This window comes from Dermochelys coriacea, chromosome 7, assembly GCF_009764565.3.
Source record: "Dermochelys coriacea isolate rDerCor1 chromosome 7, rDerCor1.pri.v4, whole genome shotgun sequence".
NCBI classification, from domain to species: domain Eukaryota; kingdom Metazoa; phylum Chordata; order Testudines; family Dermochelyidae; genus Dermochelys; species Dermochelys coriacea.
This window is the reverse complement of record NC_050074.1, coordinates 15,950,663-15,970,535: the sequence shown is the minus strand read 5'-3', so window position 1 is coordinate 15,970,535 and position 19,873 is coordinate 15,950,663. Positions and strand designations below refer to the sequence as shown.

Here is a 19,873-nt window from a genome sequence, read left to right as displayed (position 1 = left end):
TTCGGTTTATAGTTATAGCTAAGGTTGCAATATAGAGATGGAATATATCTCAGTGCTGTTCATAATATGAGAATACACCAAGCTGTTCAAAGGAATGATGCTGACCCATTATTTTATAAAAAATGTGAAAACTATGGAGTTTTCCAATGCTCTCAGTGTTGGCCTAACTCTTCTCCCATTTAAGTCAATGGAAGGAAGTATGGTCCAGTGGTTAGAACCAGGTTTAATTCCCGGCTCCACCATAGATTTCCTGTCTGACCTTGGGTAGGTCACGCAATCTCTCAGGCCCAGATAGTCATAGGTAGTTAAGTACCTATGAAGATCTGGGCCTCAGTTCCCCACATTTGTCAATGGGGATAATAGCATTTCCCTACCTCGCAGGGTGATATTGAGCAAAAATACACAATGAAGACAATGAAGAGCTCAGATATTATGGCAATGGGGGCTAGATAAGGACCTGAGAGAAAGATTTTACAGTGTATGAACTCATTTGAAAAGGTTGGATGGCAAGCCACTGCCCTGCCAAAAAGGAAGTCTGAGACTCAAGACAATCAGCAATAGTACCTCAAAGCACTCACGATGCTGAGAGACCACTTCAGGCACAGGACAATTAAAAAGTACAAATACAAGATCAAAAATCCAAAGGGATCAGATTGAAATGGGTGAGGTGGGAAAGATTCCTACATGGGAGCCAACCGTGTTCAAGTGATCCACCACACACACCCTGGGCAGTTCATTAATGCTTTTATTAAGCTCAGAGTAGTTTTCTAGGTCAGCTCAGGTGGCTTTGAGAGTAGTACCTCACACAAGCCCTTTTGTATCAATGAGGCTGGTATTTCCTCCCAGAGACAGACATACTGTTTGAAACCCACCTGAGAATTAACCACATTTAGTGACACTGCTGCAGACTCAGTCCATGTCTATACTACAGACCTTCGTCAGAAACAATAAACCTCCCTAGTGAGTCCAACTGTGCTTCAGTGGAATTAGGCCCACTGAAATAAATGGGAGCCCTTCAATTGACTTCTGCAGCCTTTGGATCAGGCCCTGTATTCCCCTTGCCATGATAATTCATGCAGCCACCTGGTCAAGCCATACAAAACAGAAGGTGGATGGCACACATGGTCACTTGCAAAATTCAGATTGAAATAGCCAGTGATTACTTTCCTGATTTCCTGGAGAGACAGACTCCTGGGGAAGAAGGTACTTGCTGGATCAGAGAAGACACTGCAATTTCACCTGGATCTTGTTTCCATCATGACACTTTATATGCCAGGAGCTCATGAGGAAACTTGGTGATAAAGGAGTTTATTTTATTGTATTCAGTTGTATTGCTGCCGATGCAAGGGGGATTACTAGCAATAAGCTATTGAAATGGAAGGCTGAGCTGTATGCTGCTGAAATCCTTATTTAATTTATAGACCGTGGTGAGCTGGAGTCGGTTCGCGCGAACCAGTTGTTAAATTTTGAAGCCGGTTTAGAACCGGTTGTTAAAGGGATGGACAAACTCCGGCCCGCGGGACCGTCCCGTCTGGCTCGCCTGAGCTCTCGGTTGGGGAGGCTCCCCTGAAAATCCCTTTGAATTTTTACTCACCCGGCGGCGCTCCACGTCTTCAGCAGCACATCGGTGGCGGGTCCTTCAGTGCCGCCAAAGACCCAGAGTGACTGAAGGAGCCGGTTCTTCAGCTCTTGGAATCTCATCACTGGTTACAGATAATTTGTTCTTCTGACATTTTATATATAATTTGATGTAGGTCACATGACAGACGTATCATGGATATAGTCATGGAGATTGGCCGAGGAAAGCTCAATTCCCCATACATCAGTGCTCCTTAATTTCTAATCCCCTCCCCAGTCATACACACACCATTTAATTCCAGCTCCCAGATCCCAGAAGTCTCATAAAACACACACACAGGTATCCATGAGAAGCCCCTGGATTGAGGCAGATGGGACCCCACTAGCAACAAGTGGTACTTTCATTCTAGCTATAACGCTATAGCTATAACACTGAAGCCACTAAAGAGAATTAAGGTCACACAGAGAAACAGATTCTCCCCTTCCATATTAAAAGCTGCCATCAGGTGGCTTGAACTGGGTTCACCAAGGCATCTATTAAACAGCAGACGATGACATCTGTCTGGGGCAGTCATAAAGCTGTCTGGACAGCGATCACTTCTATTTCTGGAAGGATGTATTGCAGTTTCAGAAACTGTAACAATGAGTCCGAGCGAGAAAAATATTACATGTGTTCTCTCTTGAACGAGAGAGACTGACGTTTCTAATTTCTCTTTCCTCTAACGGCTGTCAGACCTCAACTCTTTCATTTATGCAGTTGCACTAAAACACAACAGCAGCAATCCAAGCCTCTCTATTCTCATCTATGGTCAAATCCCATTAAAGTCACAAAATCAGGTCTATCTTTCATGTCAAACGTAAAGGTGGTGTTTGGGATGGATGAAACTCTGAACCAGCAACTCCCTCCTAGCCATTAAATAATCACCTGGGTTCAACCAGGTCCTATTGACACCACAACTGATGATGCCTTGATGACATCCTCAGGGGCTCCTGGGTCCAGTTAAGATAGATTAGGAAAAAGGAAGAAAGGAAAAAACCTGACTCCCAGAGAAGTAACTGATCTCAACAATATGGGAGGGGGCTCGGATAATATTGTAAATTCACCAGTGAAAAAAGGTAGTCTGTTGTTGGCACTTGCAGCTCTGGAAATTCCAGGACAGGTAAAATGTTGCCATGCAGCAGTGTACTCTATTGCATCAAATGCCTCAGAGCTCTATTATCTATTAGTAATCCCGGTATAGTAGCGAAATATAATGAAGTACCCTTCGCTGCTCATTGTAAATAAATCCATCCAAGCCATGGCCTGTCAGCTCTTTGATAAGTCACAAGTGAGCCTTTCTGCTGGCTGGATAAAAATGCACTGGAGATGCCACATTGTTTTATGGAATCCTCGACTTCAAGCTTGCCCTCTACAGAGCATTGCGATTCTCACATAGGCCTCAGCGTATGCAAGCTAGCATTTCAAGTGGCCTCTCTTTAGTTATGATGAGAACTCCACTGCCGCCTTTGTACAAAATCAGCTGCTCTCTCTAGGTGTTGTATTTACAACAATTAAATGCTTGCTTACTTTCACTTGATAATAATTATACTTAACCCTTATGCACATAATCCTCCCTCCTGCAGCACCAGCACAAACCTACCACCTTCAAAGAGGTGAGGAAGCCCTGAATAGCTGGTAATAAAAGGAGTTTTAACTCTTACTGGGCTCTTTATCCTTCCTTTAAGACTGTGCCTTCACTAGTTAAAAAAAAAAAAAAAAAAAAGTGATAGCAATAGTCCCAGTTTAGCTAAAGAGGATTTGGCTCACCTCAGCCAAGAGGCCTTCATGATCGTATGAGTAATAGGGGAACTGAATAAGCAGGAGAGGAAGACACTACTCATTGGGCCAGAGAAAGAGACAGCAAGAGTGAGAATGACTCTAAAATCCAATGGTTAGGGTTAAGTGCTCTAACCAATATGCTAAAAGTTCTAAGGTTGGCGGCACCAGCACCATTGTCACCACCTGGTGGCAGCTTTTGAATGGGACCAGATTCAGTAGATAGCTTTTGAACACACCTACCAGACTTGTCCCTACAAGTGATGTAGGTGATTGAATGCCTCTCTTCCCCTATTGTGGATCGCTCTGGGGCTTAGGCATGAGATAGGTATTCCGACAGCTAGAGTGAGACATCAGTGCACGTGCCCAGAGGCAGAAACTTAGGCATTAAGGGAACTTTTTCCCTGAAAATGTAGGCACCAAGTGAATTTAAGCATCTACAGTGTTCAACAGTAGATCACAGTGGAGCCTAAAACTGTGATTTACGCACCTAAAATCACAGACACAGGTGCCTAAGTACCTTTGTGGCTAGGGGCCTGTCATCTTGTACAAGGTTAATGCATTTGACTTGCTTCCACCTCCCATTAAGCCAGGATATCTCAGCCAATTACGGTTGGTATAGAAAGGTACAGTATGCACCCAACACTTTGACTGACAGTAAATGAACGTGCCCGAGGCAAAAAATCTGCCAGAACCCCACTGACTTTTTGAGGGCTTGGCGTAAACGCTCTGCTATTAGCATTTGTCCGTAGAATGATGGTTTTGACAGGCACAGGCAATTTGCCCCCCCCCTTTGCTCCAGCTGAGATTTACAAGCCAGGCTCCCATGAGCCGCTCTAACAGACTGCAATTATAATCCACGTTAGCAGAATTACTAACGCTAGGGATGACATTTTATTTCAAACATTCATCAGCACTAACAGCCATGTCCCTCAGCTTGCGTAGTATTTTGACATACACAAAACCCATTTGAATCATTTTTACAGTGGCTTCAATCCATTTAATCAATTATATCTCCTCCCCACAAATTGCTTCTTAGACCACAGCAGCACGTGCGAGTACATAAGAATGACCTACAATCATCCAGATATAGCTTCATCTTGCTGTAGGGGTTTCAGCCTAGTTTCAGCAATCTCCATTTTGACAGTTATAGTTGCTACCTCCTAGTCCATAGAACAGCAAACTCCTCAAATCAGACCCATCAACAGATTCAATTAGCTTAATTTTTCACTGACACCAAGGTAAAGCAGGAGTAATTCTACTGAAGTCAGTGACTTATGTTCCCTTAAAATGGGTGTGAAACCCTCATGTCTACCATCTTGGAAAGAGAAATTGAGTTACGTTAAGCATCTCATTTCCAAGACACGTCAATAAGGTTATAATGGATTCCAGTGCGCATGCCCATAAGTTGCAATATTCTTTACCTGTAGCCAAGTGACATTCAAGGCAACAAAATTCCCTTACCTTTGAAAACAGATGTTATTCCGATCTGATCTTTACAACCAAATGCCCCTCTGATCAGTTGAAGTGATGAACAAGCCAAAGAGCAGCAATAGGAAACAGCTTTTGGAGAATAGTTTCTGACCTCTCTTTAGATAAAACACTGTTACCAATTAAGGGGAGCAATCTTTCATATAGGGCCAAATCCTCCAGTGAGACCACACGGCTCGCAGTCTGTCAACAGCTGACTATTTACATTTTAGCTTTTGTAGCTCCTTGCACAGACCCACTTGGAGAAAAAGAAAGGCTCATGAAACCCATGAAATTATGCTTCCAAACACTCAGCTTAAAAGATATTATTACAATTGGTTCTCCCCCCCCCCGCCCCGCATGTCTGAAGCACAGCAAGGTTTCAAACAGTGAAGCAAGAGTGGTCTCTTGTGGAAGCACATCGCATCTACAACATTAATGCTAAATGTAATAGACTAGAAAATAGGCCACCTGAAAAATCTTATCCCTTTTCTGTATTCACTCTGATTTTATTGGCTCATAAATGGGGATAGTTTGAGAAAATATTCACTTAACACTCCCAAAGCTTTAGAGGTTCTCTCTCATGTTGTAAGGCTTTAAGGTCCAGATTTTAAAGTCATTTAGACATTGCTGGGCTCATCATTGCCTAAATCATTTTCAAAATGAATTTAAGCACTTTGGAGCCAGAATTTCATCAACTGTCAATGGGATTTTGGCTCATAAATGCCTAAATCCATTTTGAAAATGACATTTAGGCTCCTAAAGCAATTAGGTGTTGCAACACTGAGCACAGCAATGCCTAAATACTTCTAAAGTCTGGGCCAAACTCCTTTACCACATGTGGCCTTCATTTTCTCCAATCTCCAAGAAATTGCAAGCTAGAAAACCAGCTTTTCTTTCTTATGTTTTTTCCTAAATAGCGGAAATATTAGCAGGAGCTATATTCAAAAAACTCAGCCTTCTTACAAAGCTATACAGTTTGACAAATCACTTACTTTCAAAGCACAGATTTTTTAAAAAAGATAAGGAAAAGAAGTGGGGTGTGACGGGGGTGAACAAGTGCTTTTTTTCTGGGCAATTGATAGGTGAGTGTCATATCTGAAGGATGTCAGACCCGGGTTAATGTTCTTTTCTTCAAGCTGACAAAATTTTTGGCCCTGCTAAATTCAGTTTGGAAGTGGATCTGAAGAGAGATCTAGTTGTCTAAAGTAAGAAGCGATGGTATTAGATGAGCAGGCAAAGACAAAATCCTGGACCATCTAAGGTACATTGCAAAATCCCAATGCAATAGCCTGAGGCTTGATAGACTTTATGTTCAACAGATCTGTAACCTGAGGCCTCATCCAAAGCCCACTGAAGCTAATGGAAAGTTCCCCATTGATTTCAGTGGGATTTGGATCAGGTCCACAGCGCAGATAATAAAAAGCAGAGAAGGCTACAGAGTGAACAAACAAAAAGTAAAGACCAAGCCTTGCTTCAGGACTATTCTGAATCTTATATTTCAGAGACCATGGGCAATGGCCCCATGCTGTTCATAACGGCCCTTTCCAATCACCTTAGCCCAGACTAAAGGACTCAAACCATCTGGGAACACAGCAACAAAGTCCAGTTTTGAAAGCTAAATTCCCAGCATGCACTAGGTTCTGCTTAGTATAACTTTGGGTAAGTGAATTCAGGTTTCACAACAGGAAACAACAAGCGAGAGTACTCACCCCAGTTACGTTCTCAACACTGTCCTCGGCCTGCAATAGTACACCTCCACCCCTGGCCAAGCCACTCTCCAGCCCAGCCCACTTCTGCCTCTTGGGATAGAGAAGCAGCCTGGAGTTCTTCACTACCAGCTAGAAAACAGCAGCGTGGGCTACAACAAGGGAAGGACCAGACCCCTACCCTGGCCAGGAGCAACAGCTACAGCTAGTCAATCAGGAGTCTGTGGAAACAGGGGCAGCTGCTGCTCATTCTCTCCTCCCATAATTAACGGTGCCAGGTGATTCTACTGCTCCAGGAGCTACAACAGCTGCCTGAGATGAAGCTTTAATACCCCAGGTCAGCAACCGCACTTTTGAGTAGAACATCACTAGCTATCACAGAAGGAAGGTGACAGGGCAAGGTAGCTGATACACTGGAGTGGTTCCAGTAGGCATATGGTGTGCATCAGCCCAGTTTGAGCCTTGATTTTTCCAGAATTCAGCCTCAAAGCAGCTGTAGTCTGTCAAGATACTTATATGACCCCATGGCATTTCCTCCTCCCTCCCTATCATAAAAAAATTTACAAATATTTAGGTCCCTTCTTAAGAGGAAACAGCTTGATTGGTTTAATAGGGCTTTTTAGTTGATTATGTTTGTACGGCTTGCTGTGGGGTGGGTATAGCAAATAAGGAAAGCTACATCAAAGAAATAGGTTTTATCTTTAGGTCTGAATGCTACAAAAGGACATGGTTATTCTTAGCTCTTGCAGAAGCAAGTTCCACAGTGTAGATCCAGCACCTGGGAAAATCCTGTCACTTGCACTCACAGGATTCCTGTTCTCAAAAGAATTTCATGGCTCCAGTGGAAGGTCAGGGTTGTGAAATGTTATGGCATTCTTTCCTATAAGTTTGATGAATCCCACAGAGGCTTTGAATATCAGACAGACCTGGAACTGGACTCTATTCAATAGGGAGAAAGCACAGAGAGCAGAATGTGGGTGGGGAGAAGTGCAAACAGCAGCCTGACTTGCTAAGCTTTTTCAGGTTGCACCGTTTTAGGCCTTGATGAGCTGTGATGAAAAGAGGCTGAAGGTCACAAATACAGGGGTCATCATGACCAGCTCTGTGTCTAAGGGGATAGGATGCAGTCTTCAGGACAGGTAGGAGGGAGAAAAAACAGAATCACTACAGAAACCCCACCCACTTGCATTCATTCTCTCTTCCCAGCTATCATGCTTGGGAGCTGTCCCACATCTTCAGTAATAGCCTGCTGCAGGCAGCGGAGTGCGGAAAGAGCTTGCTGAGGAAGGCAAGAAAGGTGCACTCATTAAAGGGCCTACAACTAATAACATAAGAACGGCCATACTGGAAGAGCAAAGGTCCACTGAGCCCAGTATCCTAGCTTCTGACAGTGGCCAATGCCATGTGTTCCAGAGGGGATGAACAGAACAGGTAACCATCCATCCTGTCACCCATTCCCCGCTTCTGGCAAACAGAGGCTAGGGACACCATCCCTGCCTACTAGCCATTGATGGACCTATCCTCCATGAACTCATCTAGTTTTTTTTAACCCTGGTATAGTCTTGTCCTTCACAACATCCTCTAGCAAGGAGTTCCTCAGGTTGACTGTACCGTGTGTGAAATACTTCCTTTTTGTTTTAAACCTGCTGCCTATTAAACTATTGAGAGCAACAGCCCTGTATGACATAGAAGGGCTCCTCTGCCAACACACCCTACTATAGTTTTGCATTGGGACCCAACCATAGCAACTGATAGAAAAGGAGAGTGCAGGAGGGAGAAGCACACCAAAGCAGTGGAAGCAAGGTATAGCCCAGGAAAGGAAGGCAAGCAGGAACATGCAGAAAAGGCTGCCTTTTCCCATAGGCAAATGGAAGATACAAGATTTGGTTTAAGCCACTCCCTTTCCCCAGAAAAACTCAGGTCTCAATGCACTCAGCTTGTTAAGAAAGCAAGGATGATAGCAGGCTCTTTGACTGTAGGAGGGCAGAACACTGGCCAGAGATTAGATGGCTGCACTCTCATGGCAGACTAAAGGAACTTGATCTGTGGTTAAATTTACAATATGAAACAATTCCTTAAACATACTTCTCCTCCACCCCCAACATGAATCCCGTATGGGACAGGAGGAATATGCTCATTATTGGCATTTTTATACCTGAGAGGCTACAGCTGGTAACACTAGTTCAGACACCTGGCAAGCTAAGGGAAACTGCAATATAGAAAAAAATATTTTTTTCTAAATTTTTCCTCTGTGCTGCGAGAACTTTCACAAGCTTTTCATTTTTCCCAACACTGGTGGCAGCAGAAATAGCCGTTCTGTGCTTCCCTTTGTTCATATTGTCTAAGAGGGTGTGAATGTTATCACAAGAGACTAACAAGACCTACAGCTCTCCCTGTATGGGGGCTTTTAGTATATTTCTATTGATTTTACCTGCATCACAGATCCACCGGATCAGGGCTATGCCCCCAGCTTTCAAAGTCTCTAGGAAGAGCCCCTTCAATGCGCCAGACCCCAGCCCAAGGGATGTTACGCTTTTCCTTCACTGGGTAATGCATGTAGCCTCATCGCCTCTTTAGACAATCTCTGGGGCTTCAGTACTCCGCTGCTTCACACCGTGAGCTCTGTTCAACAAGTCCCGCTAAGACAGACTCCTGGTAGAGACTCGTGTACTCTTCAGGGATTAATGTACCTCACCAAGCAGTTGCAGTGATATTCAAATAGCATCGTCAAAAGTGTCAGGTTTATTAGTCAATTGAAACACAGCCTAGGAAGTCCTTGGGCTAGCACAGAGAAATGAAGATTAAAGTATAGCTCAAGTCCCTCCTGCAACCAACCCTTATCCCCCTCCGACCTCACATCTTCCCAATTGTTTGTCCTCTGACACCTAACAACCAATGCCCAGTGTCCTGGAGATTGGATTTGCCATTGTCTTCTCAAATTCTCCTCTGAAAAAAGACTGGCTGAGACCTTCCTCGTATCAATGATCCTTTCAAGCTCAGACAGCTAGTAAACATTCACATCTATTTCTCTTAGCCTGTCCTGAGAGCAAACTGTCCTTTACCTAATGCCCTCCCTGCCTACTGGGTAGCCTTGCAAACTATAGGGGAAACTGAGGCATACATCAGCTTAATAAAAATATTACAGAAAACTCCCACTTCATAACCTAGTCCAGCCTTCTCAGCCAACAACTAAGCAAGACTTTTGAAGGTATACAGCATGGGGGATGAAATGTACAGACTACATAGTCCATTAAAAAATGAAGATGTGTAATCTGACAACTGCACCATGGGACTCCCAAAGTTACACTGTTAAAACCTCTTACATTCCCCTTCAGAGGAAGAGGAAAACAAAAACAAAAACAGAAAGGTCGAAGATAGCTTTTTAATATAAAATTTGTAAAACCTTACTTTAAGCAATTTTGACAAAAATATCTTAGGACATTTATAAAAGAACATTTGATCCTTTTACAAGTCTTTCCCCTCCCCCAGTTAAATACATTTTACAACAATTAAACATACATACAATGCAATTTTAATTAGAAAAATTATATTGCACATTACACTGAGACGTACAACATTATAAGTATAAGCAAGTCATCCCAGCAGTGTTTTCAACTTGGCTCTAATACTTAATTAAAAATAGATTTTCACACTAGTGCACAAAACATAAGACATGGCCTGTGTTTTGACATGTTTTATTTCAAAAATACTTTTAAGAAGGGGGGTGAAAGAAGAGGGAGAAATTGGATCATTTGAGGAGACTGTCTTTCACCTTCAGGTCACCAGATTAAATCCAGTACCACAGCAACCCGAGTTTATTACTATGGAATGATGGCTATTAGGCGATTACGAAAAGCAAATTGGTGACTTCAGCCCTGTTTCTAGCAGACAGGTGACTATATCCCATTTGGCATTGTGGCTAGTGCTCTGGGACAACAAGCACTGAAAAGGCCTGGAGAGCCAACTCTTCTCAGTACTAGATACAATTTATTCATCTAATATAGGCTGAGGCACACCAGCTGGACAGAGCGGAGAAGCCTGCACTACCTCTGCTCACACTGGACCAATTCCGCAACTCAAGAATGTCAGTCTAATTTTGGCAATTCACATAAAAATGAAAAAAATATAATCTGAAAATTAAAAACTTGAGAAAAATAAAAATTGTACAGCCTGGTTAAACCAACTGGTCTTTTGAGAATTACCCAAATTTAACAATAATACTTTTACTTAACCCCCAACCGGAACTTGCGTTTCAGCTCAATTTTTCAGAAGGCACAAACACGACTGTAAATAGCAGGGCATATAATGGGTGTTCAAAGGGCTCAGCTGAGGATCAGGGAGGTTTTACTGTCAGCAGAAGAAGTCATCAGGATACCTGTTGGCATGAACTAATTGTTTACAATAAATTGTAAGCTGCACGTTTTGGAGGCTCTGTGTAGGTTTCTTTTCACATTACTAACTTTATTAAAATTTCTCAATTCAAATCACCAGCTAATAAGAGACTTGGCCCAGGTAGCAGCATCTTGGAATGCCCAGATATTTTTGCTTTATGCCTTCCCCAGTAGACAGAATAGGCTTCTTCCATAATACCCTTTGCACTCAAATTAGCAACTGAGGCTGACTGGCATCCCCAGTTAAGATTGTGTCACCGGCATTCCTCTAATATATCTTTGGATCATAACACCTTGGAAGCATGTTTTGCTTTAAAATAGGCACTGAAGTGACTATGAAATATTCCAGTAATAGTTTTGAAACATAATTAAGAAAAAATACATTTTAGCTCAGGATGCATCTAGCTTCAAAAAGGCACCAGACCCTTATACACATGTTTTGGGAACTTTATATCTGCTACCTGTCATAGGTCGCCCTCTCCTCCCCCATCCTCAAAAGTTACCAGGTAAAAATAGGAAGACAAGATTTTGATTCCTGAATACATGATAAATGTTAGTAAGAACAGAAAAGTCTAGTTGGAGGTCCCTGAGATGCATCTGAATACTAAGTTAAGCATGCGTCTCAAATACATGGACTTCATCACGTTTGTTAGAAATGTTTTATGAAAGCAACATATGGCTTATGAAGAACTAGATTTCTGTCATAAGACTAAGATGATCTGTATATACATACACATTAAGTTTGGCTCTGTTACTTTGAAATTCCTATTTAAGTTTTAGCTCTACTTAAAAGTAGGAAACAACGTGGTAGCTGAATACATTTTAACTGCAGTCTAAAAGAGATTTTAAAATACAGATTTAACTGATGAGAAGCACTAAAAATAGTAACCCTTAAAATAAGTTGTTTCAGTCTCAGTTGAAGGGCTTTGTTCCGTCCATGACAAACTGTCCCAAATTCACTTGCTTTCTTCCCAAGTATTCACACAGTAATCCTCAAGCATGCCCGAGCTGCCCTTGGTGCAGCTGAGGGGCAGGTGGCAACCAGCCAGTTTTCCACTCTTCCTTCCCACCCCCCCACCACTCATCATGGAGGCCCAAAAGGGACTTTCACAGGGCAAGATTGAGCTCAGTGTTACTAGCCACTATGGGCCTAACCTGTGAAGTGCTGTGTACCTCCTGAAAGTTGAAGAATGCACTCCACTGCTACTGTTTTCGATTGAGGGATCTCAGCATGCTGTAGGCTCTGTATGAATTCCTCTACCATGGCAACACCCATCAGCATGTACAGTACAATATTTGACTGAATTCACAGAAAAAAAGGTGTAAAGAATTCAACATTCTTTGGGATATGCATAATAGGCAACATCCTTCCAGTATTTAAAATACCAACTTCAGTTTCTTTGGGACTCAACATTGTATGACAAAGGCACTCCAGAAGTAACTGATTCAATTTAACAAAAATATATTCCGACTCAAAGAAAAGCTCAGGTTTTTTCATGAGGGAAGGTAAGCTTATTAAGGCACTAACCCCAAAAGCACTATCAACACTATAATTACTTTGTTTTCATATTGTCAGATAATTGTATACTTCTTCAGGACCTCTTTACAAAAGGCATTAGATTAGGTACATGACAGAAATAACCGACAGAATATTTTGAAAATCTGTTCAACTAAGCAATACAAGGTGAGCAGCTCAGAGAGTTCAGAGTGGCTTGTGCATTTTCCCTACAAAGGCACCTTGTTCTTAAATTATTGATTTCTATAGCTAGTCTGCTTTTGTGAATGTGCAATTCATGTTCATGTTAAGAACACTGTTTTAATCATCTCACGACTGTACTGAGAACTTTTCTTTTATGACTAGGAGTTGCCTCTCAAAGCTGTTATTCTAAACAAAACTTTGTTTCAACCAAAACCCACTACAAATATTTCTACCTGAGGAACAAATAGCATTGTTATTGCTAGTCTGAACAATCCAAATGATTAAATTTGGTGATAAAATTGCACATTCCCTTTCCTTTCCATCAAAACTCCAAAACATTTTCAACTTAGATACTAAACTTTTTCCAGAGGAACATCATTTACAATACAGCTACAAAAAGGTAGCAAAATTATTTTCATGGCACATGCCAGTTGCTTTTTTAAATTAAAAAACAAATTGTAGTCCAAGATTATCCAGCCTTCATTTGCAATACAAGCTTTGCTGTATGAAATTTAATCAGGACAGAACTCTGATCAAATTGTATTCAGAGTTCCCATTGCTTTACAACATTTCACTTTAGAAGACGATTATACTTTATAGTTAAATCCTTAAGAAACATAGTGGCTATTTAAGTGACTCAGTGTATGTAAGGACGCATCACAGGTGTACAGTTGTAGATATTTGTATCAGAATCCAAGTCCATGTTCCTCTTTGCATATTATGAAGCATTACTCTGAAGAACAAATTCAGATCAAACCCACCATTTGATCAATCTGTCTCATGTAAATACTCTTCAGCGGCAACAAATATCTTCTCTCATCAGGAACCCTATTGCACTGCGAACAAAGCAACAAATCATATAATTCAAAAACCTGTATAATCAATCATGTACATTCTTCGTACTACAGTGTTACAATCTCAGGCACTGCCCTGCAAACACTACCAAGTGTAGAGCTTAGCACCAGATGCAGTGGTCTCACTGACCAGCAGGATTACTTGTGGCAGTACGTACTGCCGTGCCTGGTAGCGTTTGGGGCCTCACTCGCCCACCCTTCTGAACCTTGATTAATACCCCACACATTCTATCTTAGGCAAACTTCACAACAAGTCGTGCTCTCTTGGTTTGTATTTGGAGCTTCTCACATGCTGCAGCACGGAGGAGCACAGGTCACTTGCAAGTTTGAACTAGAGCAAGTTACCAAGAATCTACCACTTAAAGTCCTCAAGTCACAATTTAAAGACTTCAGTAACTCAGTCAGAGGTTAGGGGGTCTATGAGAGGAGTGGATGGGTGAGTTTTGTGGCCTACAACAGCAAGAGGTCAGACTAGATGATCAGGATGGTCCCTTCTGGCTTTAAAGTCTGAGTCTGAGCTGGAGGCTGGGCAATGCACAAAGCTCTAGGAAATGAATGGAGGGCACCAATTTACTCTGGGCACATCCCCTAACAATCAGATGACAATTATTTTCAATTACTATGGAAGAGAGGACAGTTGGAGCAAGGGACCTAGGATTTGACAGGTTGTGCCATTTCCTGTATTCCAAGCCATCCAGATCCATTCCGATAGGCATTCACTCTAATTTTCAAAAGTCTTGAGATGGTTCAGTATTTTTTAAACATCTGAATATAAGTTTGCTGCACAAAGTTCATTACCACTTCAAAGTTGCTTTCCTCTCCCCGATCTGTCAAGGCATAATAGTCCACCACCCCTTTCTCCAACCACACAGCCGGAGACACTTTATATACTGCTTACGTTAGAACTGGAGTTCATGGCTTTTAATTCGTTAGGCTTTAGTTTTTCTGCATTCCTTTCCTCTTCTTCAGGGAAGTTATCTTGCCAAAGTGAGTCACGAAAACGTTTATCCACAGACACAATGTGCCCCTCAGTAGTAAACATATATTTATTTCCAGATTTGTGCACTGGATTCTCTTCATCAAACAACTAAACAAGAGGCAGGGGAAAGAGATAAAGCATGACGCTATCCATCTAATGAAACTCATGTTTGTTATCAGGACGTTCATCAAATGCATACGCAATAATTCAACATGACATCAAACAAGTCAGTACACCAAACAATCTTGTCAGATTTTTTGAGATTGGAGGCACAGATTTCCATCAGAGTAAAAGGAAACTATAATTTTAGGGGTTTTTTTGGTTTTTGTTGGTAATTCTAAAAGCAGAAAAATTGGTGGTAGTTAGAAGAGGACAACTCAGTACGAGAGCTGAATACTTTAAGCATTCATTTTGCACTAAATTAAGTGCTTACATGAAGTGTGCAGACTAAAGATATTTTTCTGAGGAATTCAAAAGTTTATAACATGAATCATTATGGCAGCCAGCCTTTCCCTTCCCCTCCAGCTTTGTGCAATCTATGTCACTGGACAATCTTAAGAACAGGTTAGACAAGCAGCTGTCAGGGATGGTCTAGGACAGTGGTCTCCAACCTTTTAACGCTCAAGATCACTTTTGGAACGTAAGGGCAACCCAGGATCCATTCTGTGGCCGGCCCACTTCCCCAAAGCCCCTCCCCGCTCACTCCATTCCCCCCCCCAGTCACTCGCTCTCCCCCACCCTCACTCACTTTCACTAGGCTGGGATAAGAGATTGGGGTTTGGGAGAGGGAGCGGGCTCTGGGCTGGGGCCGAGGGGTTCGCAGTGTCGGGGGGCTCTGGGCTGAGCCTAGGGATTGGGGCACAGGAGGGGGTTCCGGGCTGGGGCAGAGTATTGGGGCGCTAGAGGGGGTATGGGGTGCTGGCTGTGGGAGGTGGTCAGGGCTGGGCCAGAGTATTGGGATGCAGGAGAGGATTTGGGGTGCTGGCTCCGGGAGGAGGCTCTGGGTGGGGCTTGGGGTGCAGGAGGGAGTATGGGGTGCTGGCTCTGGGAGGGAGCTCAGGGCTGGGGTGCGGCCTCCTGCCGCACAGCACTTAGCTCTGATGGCTCCCAGTCAGCGGTGGGCGCAATGAGGCTAAGACAGGCTCCCTCCCTACCCCGGCCCCACACTGCTCCCAGAACAGGCCAATGCGCCCCCTCTCTGCAAGCACCATCCCCGCAGCTCTCCCGGCCAATGGGAGCCCTGGGGGCGATGCCTGCAGGCAGGAGCAGCGCACAGAGGGAGACTCTCACCCCCAGGGCCATGCTGGCCACTTCCAGGAGTGGCGTGGGGCCAGGGTAGAGAGTCTGCCTTAGCAGCAGCCATGCTACACCACCGGCAATCGCAATCAACTGGTTGGTGACCACTGGTCCAAGAATACTTAATCCTGCCTCAGCGAGGGAGGAAGGGGGATAGGTTTCATGGCCTCTTAAGGGCCCTTCCAATCCTGCACTTCTATTATTATTGGTGTTGCTTGCCTGCAGTCCCTACAAAGAAGCTTCTTCCCTGTAATATAAAGTTCAAGTTTTTTTGGTGGTGGTGATAAAAGTAAATACATACCAGATACAAATATTTACATGTTTCACTGAGAAAGAAGCTCTCCATCCGGTCCTCTTTTGACTTCTCTATGACATGATGCAATGTAGCATAGCCACATCTAAAATTAAATTTAGTTTGGATTTATTTCCATCCCATTTGACATTAAGGAACAAAACACATTCCTAACTTCATTCAGACCAAATGCCAAACATGGGTTGAAGTAAAAATTAAAATAAGATGAGACATCTCACACTTTAAAAAGATAGTTCATAAATAACAGTACTAGCAAATATCTAAGCCACAAATTTTGTTATACAGTACTACCCTAAGACACATGTATTGGAATAACCACTGCAATATAACATACAGTACTTGTAGCAAGAATCCAGATTGTATGGCCATTCTCTGACCAGAGTCCTGATCTATGACTTCACAGTTTAACAATTTCTCTGGTAAACTGAGGAGGGCTGCCAACAATATCCTTATAGCCACAACTTGAGGTATCATTAGGAATACATAAAGGCAGTTGTCATCCAGCCTAGTACTCTAGCTGCAGTTATATTTTACAAGTTTTGAACAAATATTTGGTGGTTGGATGACTTTTCAAAAGTAATAAAGAACAAATTCTGTGCCTAAAAATGTGCAAGTGAAAGATAATCTAGGGTCACTGTGCAACACAGAGAAGCTACATTTCACAGCGTTTCATTTGGCATCACTATTTATTGTAGCAGATAGGTCTAAAACCTTATTACCTGAAGTTTCCTGTATGAGTCCTGCAATAACCTCAGTAAAATAGGTACCAAGCTCATACTCTAACATCAATGGCACCATTTAAAAGTAACTTTTGTTTTGACAAGGAGGTAGTCTCAAACCAAAAGGCTAGATCAGAGAACACCTAAATTTTGATTAAGTCCAAACTTAAACTGGAGATTGATCTGAGGTTAGGAATATTCCTCTTAAGAGAACTTAAGTAAATCGGTTTCCTCCCATTTGCCAAAAGCTGCCCCAATTCTCAGAAAAAAATAGCATCAAGAAAAAGACATTACTGAAAGGATCTTTTGTTTAAAAAAATAAATAAAGTTAGAAATCATTCAAAAAACAACCTGCATATTTCTTCCCAGTTGAAGATGCAGATTTCTACCTGAAGACAATCACATATATATGCTGACTCAAAGAAGAAACCTCCAGAATTTATTATTAAATGTAACTTAAGTACTTTGTCATCTTTCTGAAAAAATATTTATCACCTCTTTACATTTTCAGATAATTTAGAGTCTTTAACAAACAAATACACATTGACAGTAGACAGAAGGGTAAGGACTTTGAAAACTGACTTGACTTTTGTATATTTTTCCAGACTCTGAAGAATATCCATGCCTACATGAAGGTAATAAGGATTCTTTGTGGCCTGTGTAGAGAAAGAAAAGGAAAAAAAAAAGTCAGGAATTCAAAATATTGTCAAGCTGGTATTTATTATGGTGGGGTTTATTGGAGCTATAAAGGAGTTTAGTGGAGCACATTCTCCAGATAGACATTGCTAGACAGGCTATTCAGTGCCCCCACTGTTTCCTGGGGCTTTTCATAACTTGCCCCAGTGGAAAGGTCCTGCTGGGCCTGTCCTCTGGAAGAACAGATGCAGGAATCTTTTCTGGCAGAGAGAAGCTGATGGTTTAAAAAAGTATTATTGCTGCCTTTGGACTAAATCAGAAACTGTGCCGAGTGAACCTGAGAGGAGAGGTGGTTAAATGCCCTTGCACAGATCCTGTTTCACTGTAATAGCTGCCACACCAAGTTTAAATATTAATTCTGCCATATAAGTATTTGTTCAAGGATCTGCTACATATGACTTCTGAAAGAAGGCATTTGGAGTGTGTTAGAGATGAGTTATAGCATAGTGTCTTTTCAAAGCAAGCAGCACATACTGTTTTACGTGTCTAAAACACAGCTAGCTAGGGACACTTCTATATAAAAGAATATTTTTGATGGACTGGCATGAGGTTTGCTGCCTGACCATTACCAAGTACATAACAGAAAAAGCAGAGGTGAATTCTGAAACCAAAACATTTATATAGGCCATATCCTCAAAGAATGAGAAGTACCTGGTAAAGAAGATAGGTAGATTCCACCAACTCTGGCCTCAGTGGATAGAAGAGGACATCTGGTGCCTGTAACTGCCAGTTATATCTCTCTGGAAGAGCTCCATATCGTTTCCATATGGCATAATAAAAGGCATGGAGACAAATAGCATCTTCCACATCTCCTATTAAAACCTAGAAATAATTAATAGCTATAAACATGTGCATGTAATAAATACTATGCCCACATTATTCAACACAATGCAAAGACAGGTTTTAGAGTAGCAGCCATGTTAGTCTGTATTCGCAAAAAGAAAAGGAGTACTTGTGGCACCTTAGAGACTAACAAATTTATTTGAGCATAAGCTTTCATGAGCTACAGCTCACTTCATCGGATGCAAAGACAGTAATTCACTTTTCATCCCACATATTGCATTGGATGCCCAGATATAACATACGCCTCAAGAGGGTAGAGGCCTGCATAAAAGCAGAATCATACGGTTACTTCATTCACACCAGAAACATTGGCATGAGGGAGTTGACATCAACACATCCCAGATACCTAAATGGTAAGATTAGCAACAGAATTAATTCTTGAAAATTGGGGAATAGTTTAAGTCTAGTGAAATGCAGGCTAAGTTTCTCAGCACCGCTTTGTGGATGCAGTTCAGTCTTAGGCAGAGAGTTACCCTACTATCTAGTCTTGGCTCTCTCTTTTGCAGACAGTCAGCCATGACAAACTGGTTGCTGGGTTTTCAGGGGACTCTAGGATATGTTCAGAACAAAGGCATCAACTCCGTGAAAAAAAATGAGCGGGCGTTTAGCATCCACTGGCAGTCAGTTCCTCCCTTCCCCTTCTGCCCACTGGTGGCCCCAACCATCAACCCCTCCCCTTCCCCCCCACACACAGCACCTCCCGCTCACCGCGGATCAGCTATTCTGCAACATGCAGGAGGAGGCGGAGGGGGGGTGGGGGAGGGGTTAAGCACCCCCAGGGAAAGGAAGAAGCTGGTACCTGTGGTTCACTCTCACTTGGCGCCAGAACTAGCTTTAGAACGAACATCTCTAATAAACAAACCCACTGTACTACCTCATCTCCAAAAGACTGAAAATTGAGATTACCTGTAGTCCAGGAAAAAAGGCTTGCAGGGAATCAATCCATGTGTTCATCAGCTGCCCACTGAACATATTTACATTAACATAGAGAGGAGGGTCTCCTTCACCTTCATTACAGGCTTCCCGTCTGCAAAGCAACACCACCACCATCACATGAATGTTTCATTTTTCAGGAGAGCACAAGGCACATTAATGCTAAATTCTTACAACATTGCCATAATTTACAACTATCAAAGAAACAGTGCATTCTACAGATGTGGGGGTGCAATATTTTTTGAGCCTATGTTATTATACCTTATTAGGAAAACAGGGTTAATCCCAGATAATAATAATTATTTATATAAATTCAGGGCCTAATCCTAATCTCACCAACGTCAATGGGAGCCTTACCACTGACAACGGGTAAGACTGGGACCTAAACGAGCAAGTATAGTACTGTTTCTCTCTCTCGCACCCACCCATACACCCTTCCCTCCCTCGAGATGGTTTGTCTTTTTTCACTACTGTCCCAAGTAGTAAATACTGGTTTAAATGTACAGTGATTTATCATTCCTCTTCTCCTCTCCCCCATCAACTGATCTGTATAAGAGTACTATTGGTGCAAATTTCA

General features: G+C 42.4%; 1 protein-coding gene across 3 annotated transcripts in view; it reads right to left on the bottom strand.

Annotated features, from left to right (window-relative positions):
* Positions 1–362: 362 nt before the first annotated feature.
* The window catches only part of EDEM1 (ER degradation enhancing alpha-mannosidase like protein 1), a 33,492-nt gene continuing 13,981 nt past the window's right edge, over positions 363–19,873 (bottom strand). For 2 of the 3 annotated variants that reach the window (XM_038410367.2, XM_038410368.2), the window contains exons 7-12: positions 19,270–19,390; positions 18,172–18,342; positions 17,407–17,480; positions 16,094–16,190; positions 14,416–14,604; positions 9,942–13,499 (exon numbers count right to left, since the gene is read on the bottom strand). In XM_038410367.2, coding sequence (XP_038266295.1) covers positions 13,410–13,499; positions 14,416–14,604; positions 16,094–16,190; positions 17,407–17,480; positions 18,172–18,342; positions 19,270–19,390 — 742 coding nt within the window. In that variant the 3' untranslated portion in view covers positions 9,942–13,409. Of the gene's footprint in view, positions 375–3,210; positions 3,215–9,941; positions 13,500–14,415; positions 14,605–16,093; positions 16,191–17,406; positions 17,481–18,171; positions 18,343–19,269; positions 19,391–19,873 lie in introns of those variants that run through there. The other variant, XR_006282563.1, reaches the window with a different exon arrangement.